At 43.2% G+C, this 23,078-nt stretch overlaps 1 protein-coding gene across 9 annotated transcripts in view; it reads right to left on the reverse strand.

The window, feature by feature from the left end:
- The window catches only part of LOC108882420 (filamin-C), a 38,559-nt gene extending 19,721 nt beyond the window's left edge, over positions 1-18,838 (reverse strand). Inside the window, exons 1-13 of one of the 9 annotated variants that reach the window (XM_051077755.1) lie at positions 17,741-18,725; positions 7,150-7,398; positions 6,388-6,485; positions 5,130-5,280; positions 4,885-5,003; positions 4,718-4,795; positions 4,464-4,626; positions 4,103-4,303; positions 2,845-2,967; positions 858-995; positions 629-755; positions 367-503; positions 75-268 (exon numbers count right to left, since the gene is read on the reverse strand). In XM_051077755.1, coding sequence (XP_050933712.1) covers positions 75-268; positions 367-503; positions 629-755; positions 858-995; positions 2,845-2,967; positions 4,103-4,303; positions 4,464-4,626; positions 4,718-4,795; positions 4,885-5,003; positions 5,130-5,280; positions 6,388-6,485; positions 7,150-7,398; positions 17,741-18,122 — 2,160 coding nt within the window. In that variant the 5' untranslated portion in view covers positions 18,123-18,725. Of the gene's footprint in view, positions 1-74; positions 269-366; positions 504-628; positions 756-857; positions 996-2,844; positions 2,968-4,102; positions 4,304-4,463; positions 4,627-4,717; positions 4,796-4,884; positions 5,004-5,129; positions 5,281-6,387; positions 6,486-7,149; positions 7,399-17,740 lie in introns of all 9 variants that reach the window. The other 8 variants (XM_051077753.1, XM_051077754.1, XM_018674909.2 and 5 more) reach the window with 8 other exon arrangements.
- Between the last annotated feature and the right edge of the window lie 4,240 nt (positions 18,839-23,078).

The following is a 23,078-nucleotide window of genomic DNA, read 5'->3' on the forward strand; positions in this document are numbered from 1 at the left end:
AACATTCAGGACGTCATGTTTAACAGTAGAACCTGTGTGAAATCACTTTAAACTCAGTGAAGCTGTGGTCTAACCTTCTCTGGGAAGACGTCGTTGGCAGCAGGGAGGATGTGAGCCATGAAGGGACTGTCCTTGATGTCCTCGTCGTCACAGATGACGTGGACGGCGTAGTCTCCTGGTTCGGTCGGCCAGTATCGAACATCACATGATCCATCACCTTTATCATCGCACTCGATCTTCGCCTGAGAGGGGCCCTCGATGGAGAAACCTGCCACAACACGATTCATTTAACATCTGAAATGTGTCTTCTCTGATTCATTTACTTTTTTCTTTCCTGTTTGTGTCTCTTGTTTTTGTTTTACATACCCAGCGTTCCCACCTCCGTCCCGATGGCCTCCACCACAAAGTCAGCACTCTTCCCCACCATACCGGTCTCCAGACCTGGACCCCAGGCCCTGACTTTCTGTGGCCCCGCCTCCTCGCTCACCTGTACTTCAAATGGACTGAAAACACACGAACACACACATCATCACAATCCCAGACAGACAAACTGAAATGAGTGAAATCTAATGATGACCTGAACCTCTGTCTTGAACTGAACATACTGAGACTCAGCTGGAAGTCTCACCTGCGTGGGATGCTATGTCCTCCCCAGGTGATGGTCACGATGTACTTCCCCGTCATGATGGGGTAATAATTACACTCAAACAGGCCGTTCCCCATCTCAAGAACCTTCACTGGCTCCTCAAGGCCCTCTGGATTCAAAACATCATCCACAGACACAGACATTGTTTAGCTGCATTTAAACTAAAGACTAAAAATCATTTCAGAGATGAGATGACGGGGGGGTTTCTTACTTGGTCCCTTCACAGTGACTTTGAATTCTCCGCTGCCAGCTCCTTTAGTGTAAACTTTAAAATCAGCCACTTCTTTCACCCTCAGACCTTTCGGCTGCAGACCTCTGCCTGACGCTCTGCAAGCGTTTGGGTTACAGGCTGTCAGAGGAAGACACTGTTATTATACTGTTCATTTAATTCACTCGAACCAGAACCTAAACCTCAGGTTCACACCGTACCTGACCTCAGCTCCACCACAACTTTATTTCTTGGGTTTAAATACGAAATAAATAACATTTACATCCTGAATTAAATCTCAAAGTAAAAACGACAATTTACCAAAATAACCTCACATCACGAGAAACCACTGGTGTAAAACTCAGAGGTATAAAACAAAGTTTAACACACACACACACACATTTATTTCTGTTAGTCAGCTGATCAGCGCTGAGAGAAGCAGTTTGCTGAGGCTGAAAGGGAAAAGCAGCAGAGATGAAGATGAGATGAAACCAGATCAGACCAGAGAACAAAGAGCTGCAGGTTCAAAAACAGAAACTGTTATTTTCAGGAGCTTCAGATCATTCAAAACCACATTTAAACCCAAAAATAAATCAGATCATAACAGTTTAAAGATGAGTGTGAGGATTAGCTGAAGGAGGAAGAGTCGCTGAGTGTGATTGGAGGAGAAACAGGAAGTTAAGCTGAAGCAGGGGATGAAAATGATGAAGACAATGAATTTAAATGGACACAGTCACTCTCATCAAATAAATGAAAGGGCCACAAATAATAAGAAGCTACAACATGATATAAGTTAATTATTGCTGATTATAACTGCTGTTAACATGAAGTATCTTGTAATTGTTAGTTTTTGTTGTTTGTTTCTAAGGTGTTTATTTATTAATGTTGTTATTGTCACAGTTGTTACTCAAATTAAAGAATCAACTGAAAAGAAGAGAACCTGAATGTTTAGCATCAGAAAATCAACAAATTAAAACTTCACTAACAGATTCAAGATGTTTCTTCAAAGTTTTTAAGTGTTGGATGGTGATTATAAACCAACCTACAGTCGACCTGACGTGACCCAACACACACACACACACACACACACACACAGAGAAGCCCTCTCTGGACGACAATAAACACATCAGTCATTTGATTTTACAGATGCACATCAATACTTTTGTCTGCAGTTTATTTAACTGGATGTAAATCTGGGTGTTGAACCAAACCTTCCAGTAATGACTTTCTCAGCCTTGAAGACAGGTGTAATGTATTCATATCTGCTTGTTATATTTCAAATAAAGAATAAAATAGATGGGTTTAGTTTCAGCTTGTAGCTCCTTGACCTCCTGAATACTTGACATCTTTACTTGCTTTGAGCCCATTGTTTTTGTATTAACCGTTAACAGATCCATCTACAGCTAGCAACTGTAAAAAAGGTCTGACTACAATGCTGAATACAAATAGAATGAAGCCGAACTTGCAAAATAGTTTGATGAACTGTAATTTACAATAAGAATTCTGGCATCTAAATCTGGGGTCACCAGAGAGGAGTGTTTCTAAAAACCTGTCTAAGGATCCCAGAACCAGAACTAACTCAGATGTATGTCACAGAGTTGACTTGTTCAGGCTCAGCCTGAGGTCATTAATCTAAGTCCCTGGACCTCCTCTATTAATCCTAACATCCAGAGAGGAATGTTGAATCAAGGGCAACTGGACTCAGGTGAATCTACAACCAAGTCCAATTTTATCCTGGATTCCAGTCCTCTTGGAAAACCACGACCTGGACAGTCCAGAGAGGGCTCAACACCACCAGAGTCACTCAGATTCTGGTTGTAGAAGAAGATAAAGCTGCTCAGGACGAAGCAGGAGCTGCACATGCTGGAAAACTGGAACCCCCCACCCCCACAGAGCGGTCGAGGCAGGAATGGTTTTGAGTTGAGGTGGAAGGAAACCAGGCTAGCGCAGGCAGGCTCCAGTCACACCCCGCCCCCCGGCCTGTACTAACTTGGTCGCCTGGGTTTGGGCGGTGTTGGAGGGGGGGCTCTCCTTGTCTTGTCTGAGGGTGGGGTGCGTATGGACTGAGGTACAATCTGCACCGGAGACCCAGGAGGTGGGACGCTCTGTGAAACTGAAGGAGGGAACAACAGTGGTGATACATTCGTACATAAGAGACCTCCAGACCTCCAGACCAGCAGATTGCCAGTATACCAGACCGGCAGGCAGAGGTGGAACCAGGTCAGGTTCAGGAAGTCAAAGGTTCCTGGATCTAGTCCCCAGCTGAAGAAGGCAAGTCCCACGTGCCACACTATAGACAAGTTCTAGGTCAAGTCATAACAAGTAGGTCCACAGTCAAGAACAGCAAGTGCTGAATCAGGAAAGTAAGTAACAAACTCTAAGTCAAATCAAGATGGGCAAGTCCAGGTGCATGACAGATGACATACAAGTCACATGCCCCGGCCTAAGTCAAGACAAGATGTAGGTCAAGTTCTAAGTCTAGCCATAACAAGTAAGTCCATAGTCAAGTCACAGGTTGAGACTGGATAACCCCAAGTCAAAGACAGACAAGTACCACTGCAAAGTCTAAGCAAGCAAGTCTAGGATCAGGTCCCAGTTATCCACATGCAGAATACAAACCAAAACAACAAGGCCCAAGTCAAACGTCCTGTCCTAAGTCCTGTCAAAGATAGACCCTGAATCAAGTCCTGAATCAAAGATATCCAAGCGTGAAGTCAAATTCAAGTCCTGTCAGACTAGATCCCACATTGAAGTGGTTAAAGGCTAAAGTCAAGTCATCCAGACATTTGTCCATTTTCTCTCCCCATCCATTAGTCTGTCCACACCTCTGCCAGAGGACCAGAGGAGCAGGTCAAACACCCCAGCCCAAAACAATGAGAGCTTCAGCCAATAAAACCAAGTACTGAGGAGCCAGCGCAGACTGTCCCATCAGACCTGGACCCAGACTGAGCTGCAGGTTTCATACTGTTATGGAAATCAAAACCTTTTAGTTCAATGTGACACTCGCTCTGATTAGAAATAAATGTTGAGGGTGGATGATGTTACAAGAGGAAGGGTCAAAAATTCATTATGTTGATTTTATTAGGTGATGCACAGAACAAACTCACTTTAAGACATTTCAAGATCTTTTTAATATTACCTGGAAATTAAATTAAAAACTTTTTAAAGACCCACAGACACCATCTTGAGCAAAATAAGGTCAGAGATGAAGACGTCCATTGTGGTGGACATGAGTGTGTCAGACCTACCCTCGGAGATGTGGACAGTGAAAGGGCTTCTGGGAATCTGCTGTCCTGCAAAGGTCACATAGACGGTGTGAGGCCCCTCCAGGACGGGAACATAGGTGCAGCGGAAAATACTGTCCCCTTTGTTTTCGAGGACAATCTCCACTGTATCTCTGCGACCATTTGAATCCACAATGATGACGCCCACATCTCCAGCACCCGCCCCTGACGGACAACAAGACTTTATAACTGACAGAGGAATGTGACAGACTGAACTTCTTCTTACTTATTTCTCAGATTAATTTAGTCCAGACAGTTGGTGCTCTGTCTAAAGTTTTTGTTTTTGTTTATAAGTCATAACAAAGTGCAGTGATAATGAGTTTACCTGCAGTGTAAATGTCAAAGTACGTAGGTTTGTTGGCCACGTTCCCCATCTGCTGCAGCCCCGGCCCACGGGCCTGAACTCTGCTCGGGTCGCCCATGGCCTTGGAAACGTTCACCATGAAGGGACTTCTGTCAATGTCCTGCCCAGCAAACAGCACCTTCACCTGGGCGAAGAGGACGAACACAGGCCTGTCAGGGTTTCTTAATTAGATCAGAATATGGAGCATTTATTTATTTAATCCCTCGTGAGTTTACTTTATGAAGCCCCTCCACTTTGGGCAGGTAAACCACAGAGTAGGTTCTGTTCTTGTCGTTGTTGGGGATCACTCGGGCCTGACGGAGACACAGAGGCCACACAGTGAGCTGTCAGTTAACTTACTCTTTTTAGTGGTTAATTTTAATTTCAGCCTTCGTGTTCCCACCTCCTCAGTGTGTCCCTCTGGATCCTCCACATAAACCAGAACCTCACCCAGTCCAGCCTCCACCGTCTCCACCAGGAACTCTGCTGGTTTCAGAACCACGTTACCTCGAGGTTCGATACCTGAGAGGACAGATGACGAAGCAGATCAGAGTGGTTTCTCTCCCAGTACAGGCAAGATCCTGTACCCAATAACAGTTTACTTAAACGGATCAGTTTTTGAATGGAGTTTGGTGTTTGTTTCCTCACCTGGTCCGTAGGCTTTGGCCCTCTTCGGGTGCAGCGTCTTTGCCCTCAGGGGGGCACCGGGCTTCAGTTTGGCTTTGGGGAACTGGGACAGGTAGGTCATCACAGAGTGCTCGTCCACGTTTGGGTCGACGATCTCCTCTGGAGCGATCACCTGAAGGAGAAGAAGAAGGAGAGAGTTAAAACACAATGATCATATTCACAGCTGCAGATAATAAACAAGAGAAAACAGTGTTCTGCCAAAAATGAACAAAAGAGGCTCGTTAAAGACAAAATAAATGATGTGAGAGCTCCACTGATATGACATCTGACTGTGCTGAGTCCAAAACCATTAATGGAAGAGAAACTGGAGACGGACTAAAGAGAGGAAATCAAGTGAAATGTTTCCTGATCAGAAAATCTGCTCTTTAAGAAACAGACTGAGGTTGTGAGTTTGATTGTGGAGCAGCTGAAAAACACATGAAAGTTTTGTTAATGTTAAACAGCTGCTCCTATAATAGATCCTGTTGTTCATCAGCAGAGCAGGAAGAGGTGTTTAAAACCCTGCGCTGAAGTGAAAGCATCAAAAACACAACGTCAGGGCCTTCAGAGTTAATGTCCAGGTGGAAATGAGGTCAGAGAGAATAAAAGTCTTGGAGGACTGTGTAAAGATCCTCAGAACAGCAGCAGGACATGTTGATAAAACTCCTTTTAGTGTTTTATCTTCCAGAGAAACTGACGCTGAGCTCAGAAACTCTGACGTGATGTTGATACGTGAGAAGAACAAACTGTGTCCACAGCTCAGATTCCTTCAGATGTAGAAACTCGACACAGAACAGAATCTTTTCTTTGGCCTCAGTTCACCACCGACCTGCCGACGACAAGCAGGTAAAAACAAACATCTGGCCTCTGATCCAGCTGTGAGACTAAATCTGTCAGAGAACTAAATGAAGTCACGTCCAGAAACTCTGCTGTTCTCATTCTAACTGTAAAAACATCTGTTGAAACACAGCATGGTTTATTACACAGTTTAACACAGGAAGCTTTACTAAAGATGGAAAATATGATTTTATGTCTTTGACCAACAGCGAGCAATCGTTCATCATCATCAGTTTGTGTTTTCACTGAGTCATTGTCTTCACTCAGCTGCTGGACCCAGACCAGATGCAGATCCAGACCAGGACCTGAAGCTGCTGCAGGGTCACAGGAAAACTACAGCTGCTGTCAGACAAACACAGATGAATCCAGGTGTGTTTGTTTGGTGCGGACAGGTGAGCATTACCTGTGGAACTCCGAGCCAGTCGTCAGCCTGCTGCATGGCCTCTCTGGCGTTCTCCACCGGCTGACTGGGATCCCATGTCTCCCAGTCTGGACACAGACCTGAAGGCAGCACAGGGACAGATGTTCGTCACATAAACCACATCTGTGTCGAGCTCTAAATCTCTGTTTCCTGAATTAATCAGCTTTTAAATCAGGTTTATTTTTCTTTAATCTAGTGTAGTTCTGTTGTATTTTCAAAAGCATAAAACTAATTTAGAGGAAATTTATACAAGAAGCAGCTGAAAATATTCATAGTCTGCAGATTTCTCCACTTGTTTTAATAAAAGAAGATTTCTTCATCACAGACACATGCAGTAAAATCAGAGCAATATATTCAGACTGAGAAGTCAGGAAAACAAGATCCGGATCAGATCTGGTCTTGACTTCTTCACTGGGCTGTTCGAGGGTTCAGAACTGGTTTTAGTGTTAATATAGAATCAGGTTTAGATCAGAGAGACTGATAATCTGTTTCTCTCTCCTCCTCCTCCTCTTCCCCTCCTCTGCCTGTTGAACATGTTTTGTTAAAAGGTCAAAGGTCGAGTGGTTTCCTGAGCTGGAAAATAAAGTGTAACCTTCCACAGTGGGAGGTTAAACAACCGTCCACTGCACAACAGGAAGTCACACATCAGTCCAGTTTCCCCATCTGATACGAGAACAAGCGAGCGGCTTAAAGTGAGCGATGTAACACACGCCGTCCGTTAACCCTTCCACTTCCTGTTCTTACCCGGGGCACAGTTGTCCACCAGAGCTCCCAGCGCCTTCCCGTCCCTCCAGTCCCGGTGGAAGTTGGTGATGGGGAGCTGGGGCACCTTGTTCTGGATCCAGCCCAGCAGACGCTGCTTTGGGGTCAGTTTCTTGGCGTCTTCGTCGTCCTCGTCCTCCCACATCGGCATGGAGATGGAGTAGTGGAGGATCAGGGTCCAGATCAGACCCAGGATCAGCTTCAGGTTCCCGTCCACGATGGCTTTAGAGTCTGGGGGACAGAGGGTGGAAATCCGTCAGTTGGACCATGTTTTAATGTCATTGCCATGGTTACCAACAGGTTAACGAACAATGTTAAACAGTTTCACATACAGGGACACAAAGCAGCCAATCAGAGACCAGTATTTCACCTGGCTGCTGTATCATCACGTCTACGTTTCACGATAAGTTTCCTGTTGCCCGCCAAAATAAAAGTTCAGGCTTTCACATTGTTTATGTTTCAGCAGGAGACTTTTATTTTGTGCAGTAATGTGAGTTTGATCTGCTGCAGGATGAAGTCATCCAGCCCCCGGTCTGAGGAATGAGGTCAGGTTAAATAAGAAACACATGTATGCACAATAACACACACACTGACACACACACAGGAATCTGCTGGATTCAGTCTGAGCTGATCTGAAATCAGATTTTTAGAGTCATGACTCAAACGAACCTGTGAAACTAACACCCACAGTGAGTCACGACCTGTTTCTCTGTGTCAGTGTTTCTGAGGTCGTCACGTTTCATGTTCTCACCACATCAACTCAAAAACCTCCTGTTCCCCACGGTGAGGTGAGTTCAGCGGTCACAGTTTCTGATGAATCATCCAATCACAGCGAGAGGAGAGAGAATAAACCACCTGGGTTTGTCAAAGAAACGTATGATAAAACACAGACACTTCAACTCCTCTGACACAGAAACTTCTTTTACTGCTCTTCAAGTCTGATCACACTTTAACTGACATTAAGAGTTTATGACAGACTTTTTTCTGACGGCGAATTTGTCCATTATTATTCAAGAATTCAGTCCATGTAGAACAACTACGACATTTAAATAACATTTAAATTAAGCTCAAACGTTCTGATCCAACAAATGTTATTTATCTAAAGTCGTCAGCCTGACTGAACTCGTCTGATTAGACATGTCAGAGTCTAAATGTTAATGAGTCGAGCTGAGTCATGTGAAATGATGAAGGACAGAAACTTTAGAATTAGTGCTGTACTGAACTTTAGTGGACATTCTTGTTTTGTCGCTGACAGACTCAGACAACATGATGATAGGATTCCTACAGAGACAGAGCCTTTTATTAAAGAGTCAGATCCTTTCAGTTTAACCAGAAACATCTCTATATATCACTATATATCAGACTCCATTGACAAAAACAGGGATTTAAAAAAGTTAAAAAAACTGAGTTGTCATTTTGTTTGTCACATCAGAATTATTTGATTTTCCACTGGACATTTAGGACGGAGACGTTTTCATCTACCACACAACAACACAACAACAGACGACAAACACCGGCTAATGATAAACTCTGCATTACACTGTTTTCAGTGCTGAGACGTCAACTGACTCTTCTTCAACTCCCATCAGCCCTTTCATGTCAGCTGACACTTCCTGAACTTCAAACTGACCAGAGAGAGTTCAACCTGATTTTAACCTCTCTCTCTCTCTCTGCACCTTCACCTCCTCTCAGTGAAGCGAACATCATGTGACCTCTGTCTCTTCTCAGAGTCGAGATGCTAACGAGGCTAAAACTCTGCAGCAGTGTGAAGCTTCCTGCAGCTGCAGTGTGTGTTTACACTGAGTGTGTGTGTAACATTTGGACCTGACTCTGGGAATCCCTGTGGAAAAATGTGTGTGTGTGTGTTTTCCAGTCATGAAATCATATTTTCCTGCTCTGAGCTCAGATGACTGTTACTCTCTCTGTCAGGAAGCTCGGTGTCCAGAGATTAGTCTGCTCCAGCTCAGAGAGGAAATGTTGTGATCGGAGCGTCGCGCTAATCTTTCCCCAGGAAACAGGAGCTGCTGCAGTTTGTTTGTTCTTCCCCCTCTTTTCTACGAAGGTCATCTGAACCCGGAACACACTCTGAACACACACTGACACACACTCTGAACACACACTGAACACACTCTTCTCTATGTTGTGTATCTCAGCTCTCCTGTGTTTTAATTGTTCTAACTAGCTTTAGCTAACAAACTCTCAGCCTTTGCGACAGGTTATAAATGATTTTATCTCTTCTATCCACAGACCTTCACTGATGTTCATCAAACCCTCAGAGCTGCTGCACTTTCTCTGTGAAACATGAGGGTTTCACATGTTGAAATAAATCTAAAAGTGAATCAGAGACGATCAGCTGACCTGACCAGAGCTACACCTGAACATCTGTACTCTGCAGCAAACAGCTGGAAGGCCTGGTCTGTCTGTCTGTCTGAACACTGTCTGTCTGTCTGTGTGTCTCTGGAGTCGTTCCGCTCAGTTGCCATTGGTTACCAAACAAACAACTAAAGGTCGCCCTGCTGCAGAGAAACAATGGAGTCCTGATAGAACCCCCCCCCCAACTGAACAGGCCTGAGGGCGACGGAGAAACTGTGTAATGTGACATTTAGACAGAGAGAGTTTATGAGAGAGAGAGAGAGAGAGACAGAGAGAGAGAGAGAGAGAGAGAGAGACAGAGAGAGAGAGACAGAGAGACAGAGAGAGAGAGAGAGAGAGAGACAGAGAGAGAGAGAGAGAGAGAGAGAGAGAGAGAGAGAGACAGAGAGAGAGAGAGAGAGAGAGAGAGAGAGACAGAGAGAGAGAGAGAGACAGAGAGAGTTTATGAGAGAGAGAGAGAGAGAGAGACAGAGAGACAGAGAGAGAGAGAGAGAGAGAGAGAGAGAGACAGAGAGACAGAGAGAGAGAGAGAGAGACAGAGAGACAGAGAGAGAGAGAGAGAGACAGAGAGACAGAGAGACAGAGAGAGAGAGAGAGAGACAGAGAGAGAGAGAGAGAGACAGAGACAGAGAGAGAGAGAGAGACAGAGAGAGAGAGAGAGAGAGACAGAGAGAGACAGAGAGACAGAGAGAGAGAGAGAGACAGAGAGAGAGAGAGAGAGACAGAGAGACAGAGAGAGAGAGAGAGAGACAGAGAGACAGAGAGAGAGAGAGAGAGACAGAGAGACAGAGAGAGAGGATGACGACAGAGGGAAAGAATGAATGTGAATGAGGAGATCAACAGACTGAAGACCTGGTTCTGGTTCTGGTTCTGGTTCCTCATCACAGACCAAACAACAGACACATGATTTTCATGTTTGTGAGTTTCTTCCTCTGAGGAGCAGGAATCAGATCGAACACGACAACATCAGATGAACCTGAGAGTCGTCTTCACTCAACTCAACTGAAACAACAAACAGGCAACATGTCTTTATAATGAATGAATGAATGAATGAATGAACATTCACACTGAACTCACACACTCCTACAACATGTGCTTATAAAAATATACAAACATATAAAGATGCTGTAGAAACACATTCAAGACGTTTCACACTCACATGGTTTAATTCAGCTCTTAACAGGTCTGAACCATCAGGTTATTAAAGGTCGATCAGTTCATCACCAGTTCCACACAAAACCTCAAGGTTCAGCTGGTCACTCAGACACAACCTGTCAGAGATAAACGATAAACCCTCAGGTTCACATTCAGCTGCAGAGTCGTCCATGTTCACTCCATCAGTTAACACAGACACTGTTCAGCATCACACTGATCCACATGTATGAAGCTACAGAGTACAGTGATCCACATGTTGATTCACTGACTCAGTCTCCTCCTCTCCTTCAGTACCGAGCACAGAGCGGTGCAGAGACATTAACGTCAGCGTGGGAGGTTTTCTCTCTTTATCTGCTCAGCTGAACGTCCACAGGTCAAACTGCAGCTAAACCAGATGAAACTCTCAGAGCGCTCATCACCCTCACTGAACTTTAAAGGAGCAGTCTGGTGTTTCTGAACCATGTCTGTAAAACCTCTGGAGTCAGTACCAGACTCCACTGACAAAAACAGAGATTTTACTGAGCAGAACAGGAGCTGCTGGAATACCACTCGTTTGTGTTACTGTGTGGTACTTTTACTTCATATAAAGTATCTGATTACTTCCTCCAGCACAGTAACACACATGTAACTCAAGAAAGATCTAAAACTAAACACAAATCAGGCTCAGGAACAACTGCTCTAAACACACACACGTTATCGTAGTGAATGCAGTGAAGTAACATAAGACGCGCACACACACACACACACACACACACACACACACACACACACAGACAGACACAGTCACACACACACTGAGCAGGTGGACAGCAGCTGTATAAATGTGTGTGTTGTTGTTTATCCTGAAAAACCCTGAGTGTGTTCAACTTCACAAAGACCAGAGCTATTTAAAGACACACACACACACACACACACACACACACACACTCACACCTGTGACCTATAAAAGCCTTAGTGAGCGTTTCCAGCCGACAGCTGGAGGGAAACCTGGAGAGAAACTACAACTGAAAAAAACTTGAACACATGACGAGAATCAGAAGCTGCAGAGACGGAAACAGAAGAAGTAAAAATAAAAATGATGTTTAATGAAAGTGTGGTCATCATGTGAAAGAGCGTGAGTAGAAACACAACGAGGCTGTAAAGGTGGACTGGTGAGTAGATGGGTTTTCATGTTAACGTCCCCGACAACCTCTGTAGTCTCATTTAGACACTCGTTAGCAACCGCCTTTTTTAAGACACGTAAAAGCTTCAAACATCAGGAGTGGGGGATTTACTGACCCATTTTATGTCCGGAGAATCAAACCTGAAAATGTCTCAGACCTTATTTCAGACATTTAACCAGAAACACACTGACAACAGGAAGAGCTAATATGCTAACATGCTAACTGACTTCCAGGTTTTATAGAAATATACAGAAACCAATAACTGATCAAATCAGCTGATCGCATTAAACGAGTGATTAGTTTTAGCTGTTAGAGTGTAACACACACTGACTGACACTGTGTGTGTGTGTGTGTGTGTGTGTGTGTGTTGACCATCCAGCTGCTGGCTGAAATGCCTCAGACCAACTGTGACGACAGCTGACACACACACACACACACACACACACACACACACACACACACACACACACACTGACTCCCACACACAAGCAGCATTCATCAACCCCCCCCCTCCTGTCATGTGGTCTGTCCCATCCTGGGGGGGAGGGGGTGCATGACAGTAACTAAACTGAACCTTTGTTGTTCAGAGTCAAACTGAACATTAATGAAGCAGTGTGACAGTCAGCAGATCTCACACACACACACACACACACACACACACACACACACACACACACACACACACACACACACACACACACATACACACTCACTCCACTCACACACACACACACACTGTGGGGAGATCCAGTCAGACTTTCATTCAGAAGTCCATAAGAAAAACTGCTGATTTTAGAGTTTGATGTTGAAGGAAAACTCCACTGATTCTTACTGATGACGTCATCATCTGTGGCCTGATGATGTCACACTGATGAGACAGTGATGTCATCAGACCGGAGGTTTGAGAGACGAATCCACTTCCAGAGAGGACAGGTGTTTCACTGCTGAAACAAAGCTTCTTCTCTTCTGGATCAGAAGGAACCGGTCTGGACTGAGGAGAACCAGATCCTGTAAACTGAATCTGATCTGACAGAGTTACACTGTGAATGATATCTAGACTTTGTTTCTGCAGCAGGAAACACCAGGCGGCCATTACACTGTGTGCATACCTGACAGGTCAAAGGTCACTGATGTTTACAGCCTCTTCAGGCCTTTAAATGAACCAGAGCTTGATTAAATCCAGAGTTGGTTCGTCAGAGGAGACGAACAGGACGAGCTGATCTCAGCACCTCCAACACCTGAAAACAGCTCCACCAGCAGGTACTGTCTGCACAGGAGCAGGTCTTCATCACACAGGTCTGATTTAAAGACCGAACCAGATGAACCAGGACCAGGACTGACCTGTTCATCACCCTGCAGCTGATCCAGTCTGACAGTAATCCTGCAGGAAACATGAGCTCATCATCAGTCTCGGGGGGGGGTGTAAACCTCCTGCTGGTCTACAGTCCGACACAGAAACCAACTCAGAACTCTGTTAAAACTCTGTCAGACTCCTGGAGGTGTTTTGTGGTTTTAGTGGTTTTTACAGAGTCCTGGTCCTGGTCCTGAACCCTGTCTCTGCGTGATCAATCAGTTTCCTTTACTGTCTATGAACTGACACATGATTCAGAATATTTTAAATGGAAAGAGAGAAATGCATTATGGGATATTTGTAGCTTTAATGTTGCAGATTCACCAGAGTTTTAATGTCTGAAAAGTTGAAGTTGTGTCATCTGTTCTCAGCTGCAGTGAAGACAAAACTATAAACACAGATTTAACAGAGGTCTGAAGGGTTCGTCCTCTGAGGAGCAGGAATAAACCTCCTGTTGATTTTGGGTGAACTGAGCCTTTAATAGAAGTTTAACCTGATGCACTGACAAACAGACACGCAGCTCTAAAATAATGTGTGTGTAGTGTATTAGTAGGAGGGGGGGGGGTCCTGGCTTCAGTCTAACATTCCTGTGTGCTGACGGCCTCAACACATGGTAATCATTACACACACACACACACACACACACACACACACACCACACACACACACACAATATCTCTCTGTTCACACTGACACAGTTTTCACAGAGAGAGGAAGCTGAAGCTGAAACTGAAGCTTCCTCCTCACATCATGTTTTATATCAGACTGCAGCTCAGAGCAGCACACAATACACACTACACACACTACACACACACTACACACACACTGAACAGACAGGAAGTTGTTTTATCTTTTTTCAGCTCTGTTAGTTTCAGATTAAATTTACTGATGAATTCATGTGTTCATCACTTTAATTCTGCTGCTGATTCTCCATCAGCATCACTGTTTGTTTCTATGCAGACGACTCACACATCTGATTCTACTGAGACTCCAACAACACAACACAACAACACAACAAAACAACACAACACAACAACACAACACAACAACAACAAAACAACACAACAACAACAACAAAACAACACAACAAAACAACACAACACAACAACACACCTTTCTGAATGGTAACTCAGGTGTTATCTAACCAGAAGAACTCGAGCCCAGAACATTCACATGAAACAGTTTAAAAACCATAAAACTAAACTGTGATTTCCTAGAAACTGAAATCAAAATATAGATTTAAGTCTTGTGACCTGTTTAAAGTTTCAGTCGTGTTTCTGTTAAAATATTCTGAAATCATGTGGCCTTGATCATTCACTTTCAATGGGAAATTGTTCGTCGTCATGGTTACTAAAAAGGTTTTTAAGACACAGCACACTGTTCTCGATCAAACCACAGATTCTGATGGATGTTCTGCCAGGTTTCTGTCTGTAGGACTACTGAGCAGGAAGATAAAAACAGGTGACATCAGGTGATGTTTATTGTTCCTGCTCCTTCACAATATTTCAAACTTTTAAACTGTCGGTGAACTGGGCTGATGTTTATTGATCTGAGCTGTGTCACCTGAGTCTGAAACACCTGAGACCAGAGATTAAACCTGAGGTGAGACAGAACCACCTTTAACTTCAGTAGAACTCATCAGAGACCCTGTCAGTGGAAGCAGGTTTCAGGTGGTTTCTAGTGTTTGTGTTGAGGATCTTCCTCAGTGGATCTCTGCTGTTTCCTCTGTGTCTATTTTCAGCAGCTGTTGGTGGAGGCAGAGCAGAGCTCAGCTGTCCTGACATCAATCACATCGTACTACACCCCCACCTCCCCCGTATGAGACCCCGTCCCCCCTCCAGGCCTCACAGACCCCCAGCGACCCCCCTCTGGTTGTAGAGTGGTGGTTTGTGAGTCCAGCAGCTCAGACCAACATCACAGATCTGAAGCTTCACTGGATTTAAACTCGACTGTGAACAAACAACTTTCTCCTTCATCAATCAGTGATCAATCAGTGAAAATACCAGCAGACATTCCCAGTATAATCCCAGTCTAAACCCTGGTCTGTCTCTGTCTGGTGTGTGATCTAAACCAGGTCTGGTCTGAGTCTCTGGTCTGAGGTGGTGACATGTGTCCAGATGATGGAGGTGAAACCAGATCAGAGGAAACTGGATCAGTTTCCTGTTGGCAGAGTTCACAGCCACCCAGAGTCAAACTTTCACTTCCAGCTCCTCTCAGCACACTTCCTGTTTCCTAGACCACGTCCAGCTCCACAGATCCTGGTCCTGCAGACCCCCTCTGTGAGGTCTTAGAGTCGAGCTCTGGACCTGATTCAGATTTCATGCCTGAACCTAACAGGCATGAAACAACTTCAAAACAACAGAGACCTGATCCAGGAACAGCCAGACCAGAACAGACCAGAGGACCAAACTGTGGTCGATCAGAACACAGAGAGAGTCAGGACGACCAGGTTTAGTTATTATTACTGAGTTACAGAGATGGATGAAGTGTTCCCAGCCTTTACTTAGTAAAATAAAAACCAGGCGTCTCCAGGTTTGAGCTCAGGGTGAGAGGCTAACGCAGCCTCTGCGATGACAGAGGAGACGTCCACTGCTGCTTTAAAAAGCTTCCGCATGAAGTTTAGATAAAAGCAGAGTCGTGTTTAAACAGTTCAGTTACACTGAAGCACTCAGACTGGATGAGGCTAACTAATGCTAACGCTAACTGGACCACAGACTGCAGACCCATCGACACTCCTGATTCAGGACACGATCCAGATCAGGTGACCATCATACAGACACCTACTGAATTCATGAACTGCAGCAGCTCAAAGGCACAAAATACAAGTTAATACAAGTGTTTTAAACTCGTGATCAATCACAGCCTGTTACTGTGATTAACTCTGTTAAAAATACAGCTGTGTAATATGCAGAGACTAAACAGACCTTATGGTCGAGACTGAAGCGAACGAGTCGTCTGATATTTCCTTGAACTCTGCTGATCATAACATAAAGGTAACAGACGCTTTTAGTGAAACTCGTCGCTGGGTTTGGTCTCTCCAGGAAAAACGCTGATAATAATAAAAACTAACAGCAGATCTGGACAGAGTCTTCATGGACCTGCTCAGGTTCAGGTTCAGGGTCCTGGTCATAGTTTAATGAACAGGGGATATTTGTCTGAGCTCCTCTGGTATCTGACACTCTGCTCAGATCTGTCAGAGGTTAACCCTTCTGGAAAGATCCTCCCCCGCCCCCCCGGTCCTCCCCGGCCCCCCTGGTCCTCCATGAACCTCCGACAGAGCGGGTCAGTCTGTGGCAGCTGAGGACGACAGTTGTTTGTCTGACTGATACAAACATCAGCTCTGAACCACAGACACCACAGGAATCAGCTGCAGAGACTCGCTCTCATTACAGACTGATGTTGTGCAATGAAGCTTTTCTATAATAAGTCTGATGTTTCAGATGTGAGTCTGAGTCTCACAGACACTGGGAGGAGTTTCTCATTGTTCCGTTTGTTTTTTCAGCTGCAGCTCAAGAAACAGCTGAGAGACGCAGCAGAAGACATCCACCGCCCAACTGAGTTAAACTGTTTATTAACATTCATTTACACATCAACCATGGTGCAATTACAGCTCGTTACCTCGGGGTTTAAAAGATAATTAACTGATTAATCAGTAACTTTAATGGCTTTTCAGGCTGAGCAGAACCTGAATCTATGACTTAAAGAACATTTCTCAATTAAGGTGCAAATTCAAAGGTGGTTAGTTCCCTGGTAAAAGTTATTAGCTGACAGTTCTCACTGATCTGAGTTCATCAATGGATTTTAATATTTTAAAGGGTCTTAAAGGGTTTTCTGTGCAGATTAAGGGATTTTCAAAGCTTAAGATGACCTGCCTTTTCAGCTAAGGTGTAAATTCACTGGTTTTGTTGCATGGTAAATATTATAAAGTTAATTAATCATAGTACTAATAAAATGAACAGAGTCTAAGGAGATTTAATGGGTTTAATGCACAGATAAAGGGGATTGTAATTCACTAAATAACCTTAAATCATCAGTGGATCAACACTGGGTTCATTAAACTGGTTGTTAAAGCATAATTTGAAGTAATATATTTATTTTAATAAGATTATAAAACAATGATTCAAAGATTCAGTCATTAAGGGTTTAAGGGTTTTTTTAGAAGTTAAAACCTCCTTAAAATGTAGCAGCCGTTCATCAGGAATCAAATGGTTTCTACTCTTAAACCCGTCTTTAAATCAATGACATTAATCAGCGAAGTTATCTTGTTTCCAGCTGCTGAGTGAACGAACCCTGAGACAGGAAGTGATACACCTGTGGACCAATCAGCAGGTGAAGCTCAGACACACCTGAGACCAAATACCACCTTCACACTGCAGCTCCACCTCATCACCGAACCATCAGTAACCTGAGCCTGATGGAGCTCCTGCAGACAGTTTCTCTTCCTCACGCGCCGCTCTCTCCTCTCTAACGCGTTTTGCGCTGCGTAAACTGTGCGTCAAACGGCCCACGTGTGTAAGTTTGCGCCACTCACCGATGGAGACCAGTTTGATGTGCTCTCTCTCCAGGAACTCCAGCGCCACGGACACGTTCTCCAGCTTCATCTGTCTGAAGTTGGGTCTGCTGTGATACTTCCTGTACATCTTCTTCTGGCTCAGCACCTCCAGCAGCCCGATCAGCTTCAGCCCGTCGCTCAGGTCTTTCTGCAGGTCGTTGATCCGCTTGTTGATGACCTTCAGGTGCTCGTTGCACCACCTGGTGAAGGTGTTCTGCTGGATCTTCTTCCACGGAGCGTCCTCGGCCAGGTCCTTCTCGGTGGCCGGCATCTCCTCCTCCTCCTCGCCGATGTCCGCGGTGCTCTGGTAGAACTGCGGCGGCAGCTGCTGCGGCTCCAAGTAGCTGCTGTTGCTCATCATGGTGCCCCCCTTTTATAGCACAAAGCGGAGTGGGAAGAGAAGAAAAGGCAGAAAAAAGAGAAGAGAAGAGGGAGAAGTGGAGCAGTAGGGGCAGTGCCAAGCCTGCTGGGAGTGACACTTCACTGGAGTCTGCGTAAAGCGTGAAAGCATGCGCTCCGGCCAGAGAGCGGATCCAGAGTCAGTTAGTCCAGCCCGCTGGGTGAGCCATGGGCTCCGGGGGGAGGAAAAGAGCAGGAAAGCTTCAAGTAGAACAAGTACAAGACTAGAAAAGTAGAAGGAGGGAGTCTGATGCACCGGACGCGCTCGGTCCTTGGTCCGGGTAAAGACGCGCAGAGGGCGGCGCGGCGGCCTGGAGACAGTCGGGGCTTCGGGTGGAGGAGAAGTGGATGAGAGGTTTAAAAAGCTCGGCGTCACTCGGCTGGACTCCCAGGAATGCCCCTGCCATGACCATATACAACTACAGCCCGGGCATCCACCGAGCCCACCGAGGGACGGGGGGCGCTGCTCATTGGGCGGCGGCGAGGCGGCGGGGCGGGGTCAGGCCGGACCCCCCCACCCTTAGCTAACACACACACACGCGCGGTGACACCTCCGGGTATTTTTAGAGGCTCCAAACCGGGGACAGACACCGGGGGCCCGTTAGTAAAGATCTGCTCATAAACCGGTCTGAGCTGAGGAGGTGTCGTCATCAGCGGACAGCCAATCACAGCCCTCTGTCACACACAGAAACAAAGTTAGAAATAAAAACACACACAAACATCTGGTGATTAACAATCAATACATCATCAGTTAATTAATGGATTAGTTGATTGACAGAAAAAACAACTATACTGATAAATGTTTTAGTGATTTTTAAAAATAAGAAATGATAAGTGTTTCCTAGTTGAAACAATCAGCTGCATATGAATATAACAGTAATATTAGGAGGTAAAATGTGGAGTAACTTCTCTCTAACGTGGACGTACAAACACTCTGACTCTGAAAATATCTCCATCATCGCTGCCGCCTCCTTCGCTGAGCCATCTCACATTTCTGTCATCATGAGAGTAAAACAACAGCCACAGATCTGATCTGAGTAAATATAGAGAAACTAAATTTACATCTGAGGTCCAGAGTGATTCAGTCATGATGCTCTCAGAGTCTGAGGTTAAAGGCCTGTGGAGGAGAATCATCAGTGTTAATAACAAACATCATCAGTATCCATCAGATCAGGGAGAAGTACTCACATGAATTGGATGTTTGGATGTTTGTACGGAGTCCCCTGAAGTCCAAAACCTGTGGGGTTTTTTTTTTAAATAAGAAAAACAAAACCTACATCCTGTGTGCACAAAATAATAACCTGCAGTATCTCAAATGGCTTCTGCACCAAAATTATTGTCGTGAACACAAAAGATATTAGACGTAGCTACAAACCTTGTATCTGCAAATTATATTTCTTTTGTACAAGATGCATGGCTGAGTTATAATAATCAGAAATTCTGCACACAGATTATAATCTGTAACATAATGTGGTAAAACAGGACCTGGAACATAATCTAACTGGGATCACAATGTGTAAACATCACGTAACTTAACACAATATGGTGACGTAACAGAAACATAACAGAACATACTTTAACCACACATGCTTTAACATGGAAGAACATAAAAGACTAACACAGAATCTATGTCATGTAATGTTACATTTCGTTACGTTATGTGAAAAAACATAACACGGTGAAATGAAACTTGGAGGAACAAAACAAAAAAACAATAACAGTGTAACATTATGTTTCATGAAAGAACATAACATGTAACATGATAAAGGAATACAATCTGAAATAACATAGCAAAACAACACAATCAAACATAGAAAATTAACCAGTGATACGTTACATTATGTGAAAGAACATGTTGTACGTAACGTGGCAAACCAACATTGTGTAGAAAAACATAACATGGTGAAATGAAAACTTGGAAAAACATAAAAAATTAAACAGTGTGAAATGTACATTATGTTAAAGAACATTACATGTAACGTAAATTTGTGTAACATATGCAGTATTACATTACACATTATATAAAGTAAATTTAACAGTTCTGTGTAGAAATACAAGACTTTCAATAACTCATTAAAGGTTACAGAAATATCCCACAATTTTTAGAGATTGCTTGAAAAAAAAAATAAGCAGGTAAAATGTTTGTTGGTTTTCTTCAATTAGTAATAATCTGTACCTGAATAAGGTTTCCAGACTTTATATTAAGACAAATATAAAAATCTGAAAACATAGCCAACAATCACCTACAAGGGACATTACAGACAAGGATAAACTACTTTTTATTTGTCTGTTCATTTACAAAATGTACAGGCCCATTTAACAAAATCATCACATAAAAATACAAACAGACTTTAACAATGTGCAGAAATATCAGTAATTAAGTTAAGTGTTTAGTCCTTTTCAGAAACAAAGAGACACAGAAACACAGAAACAGAATAATCCATCAATTAAAACAGCAGCGGGACAAACAGCAGCCAGACGACAACACTGACAATGCCGGTCCAAAGTCCGGACTAAAACCTGGTCCAAACTAAAACCATGCTCATACAGCAACACCTGACACCTGACAGCGACTAACACAGTGTCAAAGCCGACAGACGACCCACAGAAACACAGCCTGAGGCAACATTTAAACAGTTAAAAATAGTCCAACATTTTCCATTTCAGTTTCATCTGTGTCTAGTATAGAAAGAGGTCTGGGACATGTTAGCATAGCTTAGCACAAAGACTGGAAGTGGGGGGAAATTGCTAGCCTAGTCAACAGCACCAACGCTAATCGCTAGTAAAACCACAAAGACTCATTTTTACATTTCTATTTCTGCACCTGTTAAATAAACAAGAGACAACATGTACATCAGACACAAAGTTGCTGAAGGTTGATTTTTCTTTCTCTAAGCTAGCAGTTTTCCAGCTAAGCTAGTCTAAATATGTTTTGGCTAATTACTACTTGGCTACAAACAAAAACACTAAATATCTGGTCAAACATTAAATACCATAACTATCTATTCACAGCTAGCATAATGTCCAACATGCTAACTGTCTGTTGCTACCACAACATCAGTTAGATACAAAAGGCTAGCATAATTGTATATCAACTGTAGCTACCCTAACTGTAGCTAACTATAAACTAAAACTATGTTTTGTGGCAGCACTGGCTGGCAGTTTCCTCCTGCTTACAAACTTTGTGCTAAGCTAGGCTAAATACATTCAGGTATAAACAGCTACCATAACATTATCTAGCTACACACAGCTAGCATAATAAGTTACAAATAACTACCATAACATATACTGGTTAGCTAGCAACAAACAAGATACTACAACAAAAAAGATAAAGCTGCTAAGCTAAGCTAAACACTTTATAGTATGACACTAGTTAGCAACAAATAAAATAAATCAGATGTAAGTGTTAAACCAACAGCTAACAATAAAAAGCTAGCATCATGTTAAATATGCAAACTGTAGCTACTAAACCTAAACTAGCTAATGTTAAAAACAGCTAATGTTTCCCCCTGATCCCAGTCGTTATGCTAAGCTAGGCTAACGATGTCCTGGACCTCTCTGTGTTCAGGACTAACAGATTAAGCTGATATCCATCTGAAACATTGGACTGTTTTTAACTTTTAACTATAGAAATAGTAATAAAACAGTCGAAAGTAACTAGCGGAAGAATTGGATTACAGTGCTCATGCTACCACTGTCATACTGAGTGAGCACTGTCTAAACTCTAAAGCTGAATCTACTCGATCTACTCCTCTATTGTCATGCAAATTCACTACTTCTCTAAAGCTAACATGCAACACTGAGATGTCTACAGAAGCTAACATCTGTCAGGAAAACGCTAAGGATGGACTGATAGAGGTTTCTGGTAACGCTGAGGATTATTCTCTGATTTAACCTAAAAATAACTAATAAAAATGCTTTTTAAGATTTAGTAAATTGTGAAGAGAAAACGAGCATAAGAAAAAAAACAGGCTTAGTTTTTTTTTTTTTTTTTGTTTAAATCTGTGGTTTGTAGGAACCAAAAACAGTTTTCCAAACAAACCTCCACTGTTCCTGTGTGGTAGAAAATGTCACTCTTATGCTAAAGAGCTGTTAGTGGAAAATCTGTGGAGGTTTCTGGGAAAACAATTAAGGAACATTAAATGACATTATTTAATAAACATAAATACAGTGTTCTGTATAGACCTCATGAAAATGTTTTTTGCCCATAAATATTTGCATTTTTGCATCAGAATGTTGAATTTAGCTTTTTTCAGGTTCAAGCCCGGTGTCCAGCCACATTTAATCTTTAAAAATAATAAACTCTTGATCAGTGCATTGATACTGTTGGTTAATGGGGACTAAATCATCAATACTTATTCATCAGTGAACCAATAATCAATCCATCCACAGACTCTATCTCTACTGCTACATGTTGTTGCAAACATTTGACGAAAGCTCTTAAACTACAGTCTAATCAGCCGTAAGGAAAATAACTTCCTTTAAAACAAGCACCAACTAGGAATCAAACTGGAACTATTCTATGTACAATACAGTACAAACTATTACCAAGTATTAATAAAAAATAAAGAGTACAGAGTAACATCTGCATGCAGCTTACAGGAAGGTTTTGTGTTTTTACTCACATGCAATCAAAAGACAAAAGAAAAGACATTGATATTAAGAGGCTGATTTTTCTGTCAGCATCCACGCTCGCTACCAAAACTCACTTCTCACATTTTGTACTAACGTTCACATTTTACAACATTTTACAGGATGACACTGGTGTTTGTCAGATCAAGTTCTGCAATTCACAAATAAAATATAAAATCACACGTTAAAGACACAAGACGGAGACAACAGGAAAGACAAAACAAACTGAGAGTTGATTCTGTGGAAGCCCAGATACACCACAAAAACAAAAACAAATTGAATACTC

The sequence above is a fragment of the Lates calcarifer genome, linkage group LG18 (assembly GCF_001640805.2).
Source record: "Lates calcarifer isolate ASB-BC8 linkage group LG18, TLL_Latcal_v3, whole genome shotgun sequence".
Taxonomy (NCBI): domain Eukaryota; kingdom Metazoa; phylum Chordata; class Actinopteri; family Centropomidae; genus Lates; species Lates calcarifer.